General features: G+C 37.6%; 1 protein-coding gene across 3 annotated transcripts in view; it reads left to right on the top strand.

The window, feature by feature from the left end:
• Positions 1-17,046, top strand: part of ORC2 (origin recognition complex subunit 2) — a 50,442-nt gene that overhangs the window by 5,263 nt on the left and 28,133 nt on the right. For all 3 annotated transcript variants that reach the window (XM_060106907.1, XM_060106909.1, XM_060106908.1), the window contains 3 exons: positions 10,693-10,782; positions 15,059-15,151; positions 16,043-16,074. In XM_060106907.1, the coding sequence (XP_059962890.1) occupies positions 10,693-10,782; positions 15,059-15,151; positions 16,043-16,074 (215 nt within the window). The remainder of the gene's footprint in view (positions 1-10,692; positions 10,783-15,058; positions 15,152-16,042; positions 16,075-17,046) is intronic.

Consider the following 17,046-nt stretch of genomic DNA (forward strand, 5'->3'; position numbering starts at 1 on the left):
TTCTTGGTTGTAGCATGTGGACTCTTAGTTGTGGCATGTGGGATCTAGTTCCCTGACTAGGGATCGAACCCGGGCCCCCTGCACTGGGAGCACACAGTCTTACCCAGTGGACCACCAGGGAAGTCCCTTTCCCAATTTTTTAAATTGTAAGATACCCATAACATAAAATTTACCATCTTTACCATTTTTAAGTGTACAGTCCAGTTATATTAAATACATTTATAATGTTGTGCTACCATCACCATCATCCACCTCCAAAACTTTTTATGTGGTGTGCTATAATTTCTCATCAGAAGAGCATTACTTTAGGGCTTCCCTGGTGGCGCAGTGGTTAAGAATCCACCTGCCAATGCAGGGGACACGGGTTCGAGCCCTGGTCCAGGAAGATCCCACATGCTGTGGAGCAACTAAGCCCATGCGCCACAACTACTGAGCCTGCGCTCTAGAGCCCATGAGCCACAACTACTGAGCCCGTGCACCTAGAGCCCATGCTCCACAACAAGAGAAGCCACCACAATGAGAAGCCTGCGCACCGCAACCAAGACTAGCCCCTACTCACTGCAACTAGAGAAAGCCCGTGCCCAGCAGTGAAGATCCAACACAGCCAAAAATAAATAAATAAAATAAAATAATTTTTAAAAAAAAGAAGAAGAGCATTGCTTCAGATTTTTTCTCTATAGTTGGAAAGGTAGGAAGCACTGAGTTTCTACTGTACGTTTTTTAATCTATACATAGTTCTTTTTTTTTTAAAAACCAGTCTGGTGCTTAAATATTTTTAGAAAGATAGTCTACAGACCAAGCACTCTAAAGTTGTTTTTTAAAGATATCTATACTTTTAACTAATTTGAAATAATTTCATAAAGCAAGTCACTTTATTATTAACTTGATATTCTTTACAAAAATAGTTAGAAGGAAGATTCCAAGAAGTAATGTGTTCCAACCTAGGTATGCTGGTGTTATGTTTTTTTACACCTAAGCCAGATTCCTGCCAGACAGTGCTTAAAAAATCTTAGTCTTGAATTATAATTTACTTAACTTAGGGCTCAAAGAGCACAGATTTATATCAGGGTGCAAGGAGCATAGACCTACTTAAGTTGACTTAAAAAAATAAAGATCAAGGAACAAAATCAGTATTGTTGGGCACTAGGGGCATTGGAGCTGGGAGCATGTTACGAAATGAGGGACTTTGCTTTCACGTATCTCCCGGTCTCCCTCAAGTCTTCTCTGTGCATCAGTTCTGTTCTCTCTGCCACCTGTCTCCCTCATGTACATGTCTTTTACTCTCTGATATTTGACTTATAAATGGCCACTGTGACTACTCCCAACCTTTTTGTCACCTCTTGAGTGATACTGCTTCTGGATTTGTTCCCAGTGTTAAATGATATGATATAAAAAACAACCATTGTCCCTCAGTAGGCTTACTGGGCAGGGCATATTCTTGTTATTTATTTATTTATTTGTTTGTTTGTTTATTTATTTATTATTTTTGGTTGTGTTGGGTCTTCGTTGCTGCACGCAGGCTTTCTCTAGTTGTGGCGAGCGGGGGCTACTCTATGTTGCCGTGCGCGGGCTTCTCATTGTGGTGGCTTCTCTTGTTGCGGAGCATGGGCTATAGGTGTGTGGGCTTCAGTAGTTGTGGCATGTGGGCTCAGTAGTTGTGGCTCGCAGGCTCAGTAGTTGTGGCGCACGGGCTTAGTTGCTCCGCGGCATGTGGGATCTTCCTGGACCAAGGCTCGAACCCATGTCCCCTGCATTGGCAGGTGGATTCTTAACCACGGGCACTACCAGGGAAGCCCTTAGGGCATATTCTGAATAGAACTTTGGATTCTTGACTATTGTGTTAGACCTAAGAACAGATTGAAAACAATATTTTTTCTAAGTGTTTTTTTAAAATAGTTTCTTATTGTAATGGTAATATGTATCTGTAGTAGAAACTCAGTGCTTTCTTGTAACAGCACCCACAGCAAATGATATTTGGAGGCACACTGAAATAAAGAGGAAAATTTGGGATTTCCCTGGCGGTTCAGTTGTTAGGACTTGGTGCTTTTACTGCTGTGGTCCAGGTTCAATCCCTGGTGCAGCCAAAGAAAAAGAAAGAAACAAGAAAAGAGGAAAATGCTCCAGACCAGGGATAAATGCCTTGGGCTTCTGACCCCTGTTCCCACCCCCTCTGCAGGCCCTGACTGCATCCTCAGAGGCCTGAGAGGATCAATACTCAGCACACCTGTAACCCATGTCTTTAATTTCTGCACACTGGTTGGGGAACTTTGCTTTAAAGCTGTATTTCTCAAGCTTTTAAAAATTATTATCCCCTAAGGAACCTTTCTAGACTTTTTCTCCTTATCACCCCCCACCCATGAAATTTAATACTACATATATGCTGTATATCTCTTATGTACTAAGATTCTTTGGAGGGCAACAGACCATTGCAATATCTAAGATGTTTTCCACACTCCCCCTCCTCCCACCAAGAGCCATTTCCGTTGCATCAGGAGCAGTATTATTCCTGTTGAGAATGCATGCTTTAAGAACATGGACCTGGGACTTACCTGGTGGCGCAGTGGTTAAGAATCCGCCTGCCATTTAGCTATCAGGAACAATGTTGCTATGAATATACATCTATCCTGATATACATATGTACTAGTTTTTCTGGAATATATCCCAAGTAGTGGAATTTCAGGGTCATAAGATATGGGTATCTTCAACTTTACTGGATAAGGCCAAGCTGTTTTTGTGGTTGTTTAACCTGTGATCTCTTAAAAGTTCATAGAGTCTGTCATACAGAGTGAAGTAAGTCAGAAAGAGAAAAACAAATATCGTATAGTAACGCATATATGTGGAATCTAGAAAAATGGTACAGATGAACCTATTTGCAGGGCAGGAATAGAGATGCAGACGTAGAGAACGGACATGTAGACATAGAGGGGAAGGGGAGGGTGGGATGAATTGGGAGATTAGGATTGACATATATACACTACCACGCATAAAATAGATAGTTAGTGGGAACCTGCTGTATAGCACAGGGACTCAGCTCAGTGCTCTGTGATGACCTAGATGGGTGGGATTGGGGGCATGGGGGTGGGAGGGAGGTCCAAGAGGGAGGGGATATATGTATACATAGAGCTGATCCACTTCGTTGTACAGCAGAAACTGACACAACATTGTAAAGCAATTATACTCCATCAAAAAAAAAAGTAAACTGAAAAAAAAAGAATCTGCCTGCTAATGCAGGGGACACGGGTTTGAGCCCGATCCAGGAAGATCCCACATGCCGTGGAGCAGCTAAACCCGTGCGCCACAACTACTGAGCCTGCGCTCTAGAGCCCGCGAGCCACAACTACTGAGCCCGTGCACCACAACTACTGAAGCCCGCGTGCCTAGAGCCCGTGCTCTGCAACAAGAGAAGCCACAACAGTGAGAAGCCCACTCACTGCAAGGAGGAGTAGCCCCTGCTCGCCGCAACTAGAGAAAGCCCACGTGCAGCAACGAAGGCCCAATGCAGCCAAAAATAAATAAATTAATTAATTAAAAAAAAGAACATGGACCTGTTGACAGTTTGTTGTGTATCTGTCTGCATATACATGCACACACATAAGTTTGTCTGAGTACAGGAAATGGGGCTGTTCATTTATTTGGCTATGGGCATGTACGACAGAGGAGCCCGTAACTTACAGTTAAGTCTTGCAAACGTGACTTTTCCTGTTTTGCTTTGTTTTTTCTTCTTTGCGAAAATGTGTATAGGGGTGGAGAGTGGTGTTTCAGATAAGGTGTAGGAAGGAGAGTTTTCTTAGTTTTCTTTTAATGTTTCCTTTAGGGAAGAAAAGGTGACATCTTTTACCATCTTGCTTAACTTTATTTGAGATACTGAACAATAAGCTTCTGCCTAATACTTAATTACAAACAGAAGGTAGTAAGGATTTTTTTTTTTTTTTTTGGCCACACATCTTACTTAGTTCTCCAACCGGGGATCGAACCTGTGTCCCCTGCAGTGGAAGCACTGAATCTTAACCACTGGAACACCAGGGAAGTCCTGATAAGCATTACTTTTAAAACACAGACATTTCACAAAGAATCTTAAGGAATATTTAAAAGGAAAAAACTTTTCAACAAGGACCTTTAAATACTTTATTAATCAATCCCTTTACTTACTATTGAAGTATAAGCTGCTTCTTATAAGCAACACATATCTTGACATACCTGGCATAACTCTTATATTCTATTAATCCATCCACTCTGGTGAAAAATCATTGCATGGAGGTGCTAGGTGGTCTCAGGCATTAAACAGAATGTTTTCTGAAAGATCTCCCCCAAACAATCAGACAGGTGTCCTCAAGAGCAATTTGCCTTATTGATGCTTCTCTTAAACGATTTGTTTTTTAATTTTATGAACAGAATAATTCTTTAATTGATTATAAGTTGGCTGTTAGAAAATTCTGAGACAAATATGTGGTCCATCCATAGTATTTTTTAAATTTTATTTGTTTATTTATTTATTTTTGGCTGCGTTGGGTCTTCGTTGCTGTGTGCGGGCTTTCTCTAGTTGCGGCGAGCAGGGGCTACTCTTCCTTGTGGTGCGCGGGCTTGTCATTGCGGTGGCTTCTCTTTTTACGGAGCACGGGCTCTAGGCATGCGGGCTTCAGTAGTTGTGGCTCGTGGGCTCTAGAGCATAGTATTTTTAATTTAGCCTTATTCAGAGTTCCATTTTTGAACTTAAGGATGATGTCAGATTTTTAATTGTGGTTAAATTAAAAATCTATTTTTTAAAATTGTAAAAAATATTGTGGTAAGATATACATTAATATACAATTTACCATCTTAACCATTTTTAAGTATATAGTTCAGTATTAAGTATATTCACATTATTTTACAACCGATCTCTAGAACTCTTTTCATCTTACAACACTGAAATTCTGTACTTAATTAAGCAACTGCCCAGTCCCCCCTCCCCCCAGCCCCTGGAAGCCACCATTCTACTTCCTTTGACTCTATGAATTTGACTGCTCTAGGTACCTCATATAAGTGGAATTGTACACTATTTGTCTTTTTGTGTTTGCCTTATTTCACTTAGCATAATGTCCTCAAGGTTCATACATGTTTAGCAAGTGTCAGTTTCCTTCCTTTTTTTTTTTTTTTTTTGAGTTTCCTTCCTTTTCAAGGCTGAGTAATATTGCATTGTATGTATATACCACATTTTGTTTATCTATTTATTGGGTGATGGACATTTGGCTTGCTTCAGCCTTTTGGCTATTGTGAATAATGCTACTAGGATGATCTTATTTGCAAAGCAGAAATAGAGACACAGATGTAGAGAACAAACGTGGATACCAAGGGGGAAAGTGGGGGGGATGGGATGAATTGGGAGATTGAGATTGACATATATACACTATTGATACTATGTATAAAATAGATAACTAATGAGAGCATACTGTATAGCAGATGGAACTCTACTCAGTGCTCTGTGGTGACCTAAATGGGAAGGAAATCCAAAAAAGAGGGGCTATATGTATATGTATAGCTGATTCACTTTGCTGTACAATGTAATAATGCTACTAGAACATGGGTGTACAAATATCTCTGTGAGATCTTGATTTGAATTCTTTTGGGAATATTCCCAGAAGTGGAATTGCTGGATCATATGGTAATTCTATTTTTAATTTTTTTGAGGAACCACCATACTGTTTTCCATAGCAACTACATCATTTTGCATTTCCACCAACAATGCACAAGGGTTCCAGTTTCTCCACATTCTCACCAACACATGTTGTTTTCTGTTTTTTTTTTTTTAATAATAGCCATCCCAATGCATGTGAAGTAGTAGTGTTATTTCTTTCTAAATTTAACATATTGTTAAATTCTTAGAGATTATTCTCTGAACAAAAAAACCTCTAATAACTGAATAATAATATATTCTAACCTATAAATAATACATAGTTTCCCCTGTTAGACTTCTGAATTATTTCTAAGTTTTTATTATTGTAACTAATGCAGTAGTGATTACCCTTGAACATAAATCTTTGTTCAGATGTCTTATTTTTTTTATCAGAGATTCCTCAAATAGAATTACTGGTAAAAGTATATGAACTTAATTTAAAAAAAAGTATATGAACTTTATAAGGCTTACATATTGCTAACTTACTTTCTAGGAAGATTATATCAACTAGTATTAAGATCCCTCATCAGCATTAAACATTTTTTCTTTATTAGCCATTTTAACTTCTGTGAATTGTATGTTCATAGTTACTTTGGTATTGTCTATTTTGAGTAATTTTAAAACTTAAAAAGTTTTATTTATATATTATACTAAATCCCTGTTGGCCAGTGTGATTAGAGCCATTGTTAATTGGTCAATTTATCAAAATATCAGAACAATGAAATCATAAAAATAATTATATACTCTACACATTTTGTTTTACATATAAACATATGTAGATATTTATGTATAATTGTCTTTTCTTTAAATATATATTTGCCAGTCAGCTGGTTGAAGAACAGCAGCACCTTTCAGTTTTGGTTTTGGGTTTTTTTAGATAGCATATCCATAATGTATTATCTAGGATTTCAAGTTTTATTTCCTTGCATTAGATTGATCATTTAAAGACACTTTGATGCAGTCTGACCATAGTGTGCTTTTATGTTTTTCAATTTTTTTCTTAAATCTTTTATGGTTTCTCATCCATACCTAATTTGAAATCAGTTGTTTTAGTTAATAACTTTTATCATCTTTCTAAAGCATTTAATTTAGTTTACATAGAAACTACTTTTATTTTTTATTCATATTTTGTCTGTGTGCCAAACATTTAATTTACATAATTACAGTAACAAGTTCTCCATAAACAGACTTATCCATATGTACATATTATAGATATATGATAGAGGTAGCATTGGAGATCACTAGGCTAAGGATGAACTGGTCAATAAATGGTGTTGGAACAATTGAGTATCCTTATGAAAAAAGAAATTGGGGGCTTCCCTGGTGGCGCAGTGGTTGGGAGTCCACCTGCCGATGCAGGGGACACGCCGGTCCACAAAGATCCCACATGCCGCGGAGCGGCTAGGCCCGTGAGCCATGGTCACTGAGCCTGCACGTCCGGAGCCTTGCTCCACAATGGGAGAGGCCACAACAGTGAGAGGCCCGCGTACTGCAAAAAAAAAAAAGAAAAAAAAGAAATTGGATTCCTAACTGCCATCATAATCAACTTAATTACCTTAATTAAAGATTTACACATGAAAAGCAAATTATAAATGCTTTTACAAGAAAATATAGGAGAATATGGCTTTGGTCTTAATTATAGAAGAATTTCTTTAAAAATGTGTAATCAAAAGAAAAGATTGACAAATTAATTAAAATTGAGAACTTCTCAAAGACAAACCACAGCTAGGAGAAAATATAGCAAAAGACATATCTATTAAAGAACTGTTACCCAAAATATACAAAGAGCTCTTAGAACTCAACAATAAGAAAATGAACAACCTGATTAAAAAATGGGCAAAGGACCTGGACATTTCACCAAAGATACCCAGATGGCAGATAAGCATATGAAAAGATGTTCAACATTATATGTCATTAAGGAATTGCAAATTCAGACAACAGTAGGATACCACTACACCTCTGTTAGAATGGCCAAAATCCAGGACTTCCCTGGTGGTCTAGTGGCTAAGACTTCACCTTCCAATGTGGGGGGTACAGGTTCAATCCCTGGTCGGGGAGCTAAGATCCCACATGGCTCACAGCCAGAAAACCAAAACAGAAAACAGAAGCAATGTTGTAACAAATTCAATAAAGACTAAAAAAAGTGGTCTACGTGAAAAAAAAAATCTTAAAAAAAGAATGGCCAAAATCCAAAATATTGAGAACACCAAATGCTGGCAGAGATGTGGAGTAAGAGGGACCCATTTACTACTAGTTGGAATGCAAAATGGTACAGCTCCTTGGAAGACAGTTTGGCAGTTTATTACAAACTAAACGTATTCTTACCATGTGACCTAGCAGTTGTGTTCCTTCATATTTACTCAAATGAGTTGAACTCTTTTGTCCACCCAAAAACCTGCACACACAGATGTTTGTAGCAGCTTTGTTCATAATTGCCAAGGCTTAGAAGCAACCAAGAAGTCAACCAAGGATAAATAAACTGATACATCCATGCAGTGGGATATTATTCAATGCTAAAAAAAATAATACGTTATCAATCTATGAAAAGACATGGAGGTGCCTTAAATGCATATTGCTAAATGAAAGAAGTCAATCTGAAAAGGCTACATACTGTATGATTCCAACTCTGTTGACATTCTGGAAAAGGCAAAACTATACAGACAGTAAACGAAGACATTGGTTGCCAAGGGTCAGGGATAAGGAAGGGATGAATAGATGGAGTACAGAGAATTTTTAAGGCAGTGAATCCATTCTGTATGATACTATAATGATGGATACATGTCATCATACTTCTGTCAAAACCTATAGAATGTACAATAGCAAGAGTAAACCGTAATGTAAACTATGGACTCTGGGTGATAATGAAGTGTCAACAGAGTTTCATCGATTCTAACAAATGTACCACTCTGTTTTTTTTGTTTTTGTTTTTTAATTTTAATTATTTATTCATTTTGTTTGTTTTTTTACGAATGTACCATTTGGTGTGAGATACTGATAATGGGGGGAGGCTGTGGATATGTAGGGCAGGAGATACATGGGAAATCTCTGTACCTTCCACTTGAGTTGGTTGTGAACCTAAAACTGCTCTAAAAAATAAAGTCTGTTTTTTAAAAATCCAGTACTTCTCTTCATCAAATGACATTATCAAGAAGTGAAAAGACAAAACACAGGATAGAGAACATATTTCTTCTTTGGAAATAAGAAACCCTTAAAATGGTGTTAAGCTTCATTAGTGACTAGGGAAAGAAAATTAAAATGCCTTTCCCCATGAGATTCATTTTGTACCCACTAGATTGGCAAAGACTAAGGAGTTTAGGTAATACCAAGTGTTCGTGCATATACACACCAATGGGAACTCTTAAGCAATAAAGGGAGCAAACACTGACTTTGGAAAAGTTTGGCACTTTAATAAACTCATTAAAGGTTTGGGGACTTCCTGGCATCACAGTGGTTAAGAATCTGCCTGCCAGTGCAGGGGCCGCGGGTTTGATCCCTCGTCTGGGAAGATCCCACATGCCACGGGTTAACTAAGCCCGTGCGTCGTAACTGCTGAGCCTGTGCTCTAGAGCCCACAAGCCGCAACTACTGAGCCTGCATGCCACAACTACGGAAGCCCACACGCTCTAGGGCCTGTGTGCCCTAACTACTGGGCCCACGTGCTGCAACTGCTGAAGCCCACATGCCTAGAGCCCATGCTCTGCTGCAAAGAGAAGCCACCACAATGAGAAAACTGCGCACTGCAGCGAAGAGTAGCCTCTGCTCACCGCAACTACAGAAAGCCCGCTGGCAGCAATGAAGACCCAGTGCAGCCAAAAAAATTAAAAGAAAAAGTTTGGCACAATAATAAACCCATTACATGTTAACATAAATTACATGTATTTTGATGAAAATATCTATTTCAAAAAATTATTGAAGAGGGCATAGTTTTATATTTTTGCAAATCTCTTTAATGTCTGACTTAATAGAAAACAGCTGGATTTTCACATCTTTTCATGCATTCCATTAGCTGACAGGGTGGTGACATCACCACACATCATGTAGTTTCTGGATTACCTCAACATACACTCATGATTGAGGGTCAGAAAGTCAGATCTTGTCTTAGTGTTACTATGAAACAGTTTCAGCCTCAGGGGCCTCAGAGACACCCTACCCGCCACTCCATAACAGACTACATTTTGAGAATCACTGTGATAGCAAGTAGACTACTAGCCATGAGTGTCCGGTATGTTGTAGGTAGCAGTTGTTACTTAAAGGGAGAATTAAAGAATGAAATTAAGTCAGGGTCTTAGTTGAGAGTAAGAGAACTTCTATCATATAACAACTGTTTAAATCTCAACCTCAGGGCTTCCCTGGTTGTGCAGTGGTTAAGAATCCGCCTGCCAATGCAGGGGACATGGGTTCGAGCCCTGGTCCGGGAAGATCCCACATGCCGTGAAGCAACTAAGCCCATGCGCCACAACTACTGAGCCTGTGCTCTGGAGCCCACGAGCCACAAATACTGAGCCCGCACTCCTAGAGCACATGCTCCGCAACAAGAAAAGCCACTGCAATGAGAAGCCCGCGCACCACAACGAAGAGTAGCCCCCGCTCGCCACAACTAGAGAAAGCCTGCATGCAGCAGTGAAGACCCAACGCAGCCAAAAATAAAATAAATGAAATAAATAAATTTATAAAAAAAAAAGAAAGAAGCATAACTAATAAAGTCCCTTTTGTCCTCCCTCCTCGGGCAACTTCTATCATGAACTGAATGCATATCCCTCTAGTCTGGAGTGTTTTTTAGTGGGCTTTTTATTGTTGTTGTGTTTGTTTATATATTGTTGTGTATCTGTGAATAACATGTTTTCTGTGTTTTAAAATTTATGTAAACAGTATCATAGTTTCTGTGTATTTTTAATATCTTATTTATAAATATGTATTGTTAAACATTTGTGCAAGACAGTGAGGGGTACAAATCCTAAGTTTTTATTAAAATTCTGTCTTTTTTTTTCCTGTTAATTAACCTCACCCATTTTTCCTAAATGTATGTTGCATTTTTCTTTCAGAATCCTTGAAAAACGGCTCTGCTACACATGGTGGGAATAAAGTTTATTCTTTTCAGAATAGAAAACACCCTGAAAAGATGGCTAAATTAGGTATGTTGCTTTTCTGACTTCTGTAGTCACTATTCACCTTTTCTAAGGTGTATTTAACCACATTTCCCACTGTTATCACCCCACTGCATTCACTAAAAGAATGAATGAGGGATGTTATTTTATTTTCAAGCATACTTAAAGTCAGTAGTTTTTTTCATGCTCAGATGTCTTCTGTTCTCAGCTAGTTTCTAAGGTTATAGTAGAGACCCTGTCTTAAGAGTCCTTCCCACAACATCTAGCATAGGCTCTTAACAAATTTTTGTTACGTAAACGAGTGACTTAAGTCACACAGAGATATTCTGAATTTATTGAATAAGAGTTTTACACTGTATGTAGAAGAAAAGAGTTCGTATTATAGAAAATTATTTATGTAAAATTGTTAGGAATGGGCTGTTCTAACATTTTTCTTACCCAGGTTACCACTTATACTAATTACACGTGAATTACTGATTTTCAGAGAACTAGACTTAAGTAAATTATATATAGCATTAAAATTAAACTGGCAATTTAATTCTTTTTAAAAATTCAGGTGGCACTATTCTTGGATCCTGCGGCATGAGGGGTCATCAGTTTTGAAAGCTTTGAGGAAAGGAAATAACATGTGAAAGCACTTTAAAATTAAGGAGGTCCATAAGTTTATGGAAGTTTGGGAATACCAAAAAGTTTAGAGCAAGGGAATAATAATTAACTACCTGGCAAAATGTAGTCGTTGTATAAGAGGACTTATAATCTATAATTATAGAACATCTATATATGTGTCTTAAGTGGTGTATTTTTATGCAGTCATTATAGTCAGTGATCATTTAAACATTCAAAGTCAAATGAATGTCACACTTGTTGAGTGTTGACACTGATGAGGGACATATAAGAAGTAATTATAAGACCTGTGTTTCTGAACATAATACAATTTCAGCATTTGCAAAATTCAGTTTTTTTGAGAGATATAATATTATATGCATCATTAATTTTGAACCTAACATGGTACATACAATAATTTACACTAATTGATGTGTTTCTTTAGAGTTTATTATCTACATAAAGAAATCTAAAAAGTGTTTGATACAAATGAACTTATTTACAAAACAGAAATAGACTCACAGACCTAGAAAACACACTTATGGTTACCAAAGGGGAAAGTGGGAGGAGATTTAAATTAGGAGTCTGGGATTAACAGATACACACTACTATATAGAAAATAGATAAACAGCAAGGACCTACTTACTGTATAGCACAGGGAACTATACTTGATATTTTGTAATAACCTATATGGGAAAAGAATCTGAAAAAAACGGAATCACTTTGCTGTACACCTGGAACTAACACAATGCTTTAAATCAACTATACTTCAGTAAAAAATAAATTAATTTAAAAAAAGAAATTAAAAAATTTTGATCTGTAAAAATGACTGAATTCTGTGTAGGATCTCTGGGACACCAGAGGAAAATGCTAATATAATTACTAGAGGAAAGATCAGATAGACACCAAGGCCAAAGTGAAACCCTAATGACAATGAAGCATTGGAGAAAGAGAACTAATAGTGAAAAGAAAAATGGAACCTCACTGGAGTAATCAAGTAGAAGTTCCCTGAGTGGATAGTCAACATGCACATAACTGCAATGATACATGTCTCATATCTATATGTGCTGTGAGGAACTTAAGTATTGTTATGATGGGCATTTCTGTCATCACATCTGAAAGAAATATAGTCATGAAAAGATAGTTTTCTGGATAGTTTAAGACTGATCATACTTTCCAAAATCTGTGTTTAGTTAGGACCTGTGTTTAGTTATGTCACTCTTTGACTTATTAAGTATTTTTGCTAATTGTGTTTACATCTAAATATATCAATAAAATAGAATGCCTTAATTTTTTAAAATAAGGTATGATCTGTCAGAAAATCATATATTACTCTGAGTATAAAAGATGATTAAATATAATTGGACTAACCAAGATATAGGGCTAGAAATAGAGCAAGAGGTAGATTGGAAGGCTTTGTAAAACACAGAGAACACGTCCAGGATGAGTAAGTAAATGCAAAGAAAAAGCAAAGGTAGAATTACCACATGGAAAGGACAAGGACAGTAAGGAGTTTGACCAGCTTGGAGAAAGATGAATTTAAGGAAATTGAAACTAGATTGGATAGATAGGAGCAGATAATAACCTGATGCGAAGTTATTATTAGGCAAAGAGGAGTTTTATTTTAAAATTTCTAATATGTTGCAGACCAGTTGTTGTGTGAAATATAATACAAGTGAATTAGAAAATTAAATAAAATATTTGCCCCAATTTTTTATTATTGAAATTAATATCCATACATGGATGACTGTCTCTTGTTTCCTTTCCTCTTCAATTCTTCCTTTTTCTTCCTTTCTCCTTTTGTAGTTTAAAGTTATTTAAAAGCAGAGAATTTTTATGTTTCAATATAAAACCAAAATGATCTCAGCTAAGTTACTTTGTACTTTTGTGGCTTTTTGTTGATGTGAAGGTTTTTTTCCTATCCTGTGGATCAACAGCCTTTAATCCAAACATGGCATATTTTTCTGGTGTAAAGAGAAGGCCAACGCCTGAGCTTTAGGTACTTGCAGGTTAGAATGCTTAGGAGGATGAGGGCAGTGAAGTAGAGATGGAATAACTACCAACAGTAGCCAGGGACCAGGCTAATCATGGAACCCAGATGGAGGAATAATTTCAAAGAAAGTATAAAAAACTGTAATGAATGATACAGAGGATCAAGGAGGTTAAGAAAAAAGAAGAAGCCAGTGCATTTGTAGGGACTGTCATGAATATCTTGGGTCAGTTCCAAGATTGGATAAAGCTGTGTGACATAGGTTAAAAAGAGTTTGAGTCAGTGAAGTGGCTTAATTTACACAAATTCAACTATACTTTCTCTTTTAAAAAAAAAGATGGAAGAGAATTTAAATAGTGTTCTCAGTGAACAATGTTCTTAGTGTATGAAATGTAAATCTATTCCTTCAGTTAGACTCAATTCCCATATGCCTATCACAGTGTGAGAACGTGAGCATCTTTAAAGATAAACATTGTATTTTTCATTTTAAATGGGCCCCTTTTAAAAATATTTATTTATTTATTTATTTATTTATTTATTTATTTTTGGCTGTGTTGCGTCTGTGTTGCTGCGCACAGGCTTTCTCTAGTTGCGGCGACCGGGGGCTACTCTTTGTTGCAGTTCGCGGACTTCTCATTTCAGAGCTTCTCTTGAGGAGCATGGGCTCTAGGTGCGTGGGCTTCAGTAGTTATGGCATGCAGCCTCAGTAGTTATGGCATGCAGGCTCAGTAGTTGTGGCTCACGGGCTCTAGGGCACAGGCTCAGCAGTTGTGGTACATGGGCTTAGTTGCTCCGTGGCATGTGGGATCTTCCCGTACCAGGGCTCAAACCCATGTCCCCTGCATTGGCAGGCAGATTCTTAACCACTGCGCCACCAGGGAAGTCCTGGCCCCTTCTATTCAGAAGCCAACTATTTCATCTGATGCTCAGTTGAAGAAGTGCCATCTGGGACTTCCCTGTCCAGTGGCTAAGACTCCACGCTCCCAATGCAGGGGGCCTGGGTTCAATTCCTGGTCAGGGAACTAGATCCCATGTGCATGCCGCAACTAAGAGTTCGCATGCCGCAGCTAAAGATCCCTCATGCCACAACTAAGACCCGGCACAGCCAAATAAATGAATAAATAAATATTAATAAAAAAAGAAATGTCATCTGTTCAGTGCTATATCATATTTTATACATTATTAATATGTGTTAGAGTTTTAGACACAAGTAATAAACCACATTTTATGGGAGACTTAAGAGTAATAAACCACATTTTATGGGAGACTTAAGAGCTTTAAAAGTATAATTTTAAATATACACAGTTTTCAGTTGATTTTAGATCCCACTTTCTGGCCATTCTTTCTTAAGTGTTAGCAAAGATGTGCCTCAAATATATATGGTAAAGAAATGGAAGGAGTATAAACCTGTCAGTGGAGAAGAGAGGGAGAGTGTGTGATAATTGGAGAAACCAGCAAGGTCAAAGTTAGCTCTTTATTTGTATTTTTTTGCGAGACTTGTGGATAACTGAAGGAAGACTTGGAAGACAGCGAGTAAAGGTGAAAGCAGTAGTACTTTTAATATGGCTAGGTTTATTTATCTTTCTGATATTAGTAACAGCAGGTTTCTTTTTTTTTAATTTATGTAAGTGAAATAAGGCTATTTCCCCTCTTAATCTACTGTTGTCCATTAAAAGTTTTTTTTTATATATTTCTTTTGTCTGTTTACAGCTTCAGAACTAGCAAATACACCAGGAAAAAGTGTTTCATCCAATTTGAAGAGTGATCCTGAAATTACCATAGACATTCCTCAATGTAGCAAGGGTAAGATTTTACTTCACTTCTTTAAAGAGAGTTTTCATAGTTGCTTCAAAGTTATAGTATGTTACTTTTCTTTGTCTAAGTGCAGTTTTATATATTTTCTTCTTTTCTGTTCTGGAAATTCATTCAGTAAATGCAGTTAATACCCCAATATACCCCAACCTGTGTGCTTTAGTATACCCGTATTTAGCTATCAATAAAAGGGGAAAAGATCTGTGTGGGGTGAAGTTGTACAGATTGACAGGGCCAACTAGAAACAGTCTTAAATCCTGTTGTCATTTGCTTGAGTTAGCCAAATGTTCGTGGAAGATTTGCTTTGGCAAATACTATTTGAAATAAGGTTTTGGGGATTTGGAAGTCTTTTTTTTTTTTTTGCGGTACGCAGGCCTCTCACTGTTGTGGCCTCTCCCGTTGCGGAGCACAGGCTCTGGATGCGCAGGCTCGGCAGCCACAGCTCACGGGCCCAGCCGCTCCGCGGCATGTGGGATCTTCCCGGACCGGAGCACGAACCTATGTCCCCTGCATCGGCAGGCGGACTCTCAACCACTGCGCCACCAGGGAAGCCCTGGAAGTCTTATAGTTTGGAGAATTGTGGAGCAGTTGTTTTTGAATGACCCATTCTAACTAGATTAAATAGTGTACTTTTAAAATATTGAACAATGAAAAGGACTCCATTTTTTCTTGTTACATGAGTGCTACAGAAATGTCATTAATAGGAGAAATCATAAAATTAATAGTGACAGTTCAGCCTCTAGTGGAGATGCAAATAATTGAGAATTCAATAATATGTAGTGGCTTCTGGGTAGAACCTGCACCTTTGCTTTTAATGAAACTAGGCTATTATGGAAAATGAAGTATTTGTAGTAAGTAATGGCTTTTTGTTTCATTCTTTAGGGCATTCTGCTTCAGACGAAGTTCAGTTGAAGGTAAGCAATTGAGTAAAAACAAGGAAAACCCTTAGTGTTACAAAGTTAAGACATGATGAAAAATATCCATTTCATCTCTTAATTTAGATAATACTTTTATCATTTATAGGTACTTGCCAATTAAATACCTAACTTACAGATAAAGAATCTGAGGCTCAGAGAGGTGAAGTGACTTGTCTGAGTTCACCAAACTAGGAAGGAGAAAAGCTGGAAAATGAAGCTAGGTCTTCTGGACCCACCTGTTGTGCCTTTTCTGTGTCAGAACTATCCCTGGGTGTTTTGTTTGTTTGTTTGTTTGTTTTTAATTTAATTTGTTTACTTTTGGCTGTGTTGGGTCTTCTGGCATTCTTTTTCAAGTTGTGGATCACAACACATTAGTGGATCTTGTTGATTCCCTAAGAGACCATCAGAAAACCTGTTAATCAGTGGTATTATATTTACATACCACAATAAAAGAGAACATCAGTCTGTGAGTCTTAGTGCACTGTCTTAGAAGGGGGAGTTCAGGAGAGAATATGTATAGGGCTTGGGGATCTGGACTCGAGGGGTTTAAGGCACATCTATCAAGATGGGGAACTGATCTGTATTAGACAGAATTCATGGCATAGTATTTTAGGAGTAGTGGACACAGTGAGGAGAGGGTCTTGAATTGAGTTTTGATAAGTAGACCAATGTTTGATAAGCTAGCTGTTTGCCCTGGTAAGTAGTCTGTTGTCCTCATGGGAAAATAGGTTGCCCAAATGAGCAAACTGTCAAGATAAATTAGTTTGCAGAAATTTCTGTAGCAAACAGTGAAGTTATTTAATAGTTTATAGCCTTATCTTTTTGAGCAAGAATTTTCTGAAATGGTTATTTTGACACAAATATTCTCAGACCTGATAATTAAGCTATATGGATATAGGTTGTCTCAACTCTCACTCTTGAAATCAGTTTAGTAGGGCATGATCTACAGTTTAAAAAAATGAAATAGAA

This window comes from Mesoplodon densirostris, chromosome 8 (assembly GCF_025265405.1).
Source record: "Mesoplodon densirostris isolate mMesDen1 chromosome 8, mMesDen1 primary haplotype, whole genome shotgun sequence".
Lineage (NCBI taxonomy): Eukaryota > Metazoa > Chordata > Mammalia > Artiodactyla > Ziphiidae > Mesoplodon > Mesoplodon densirostris.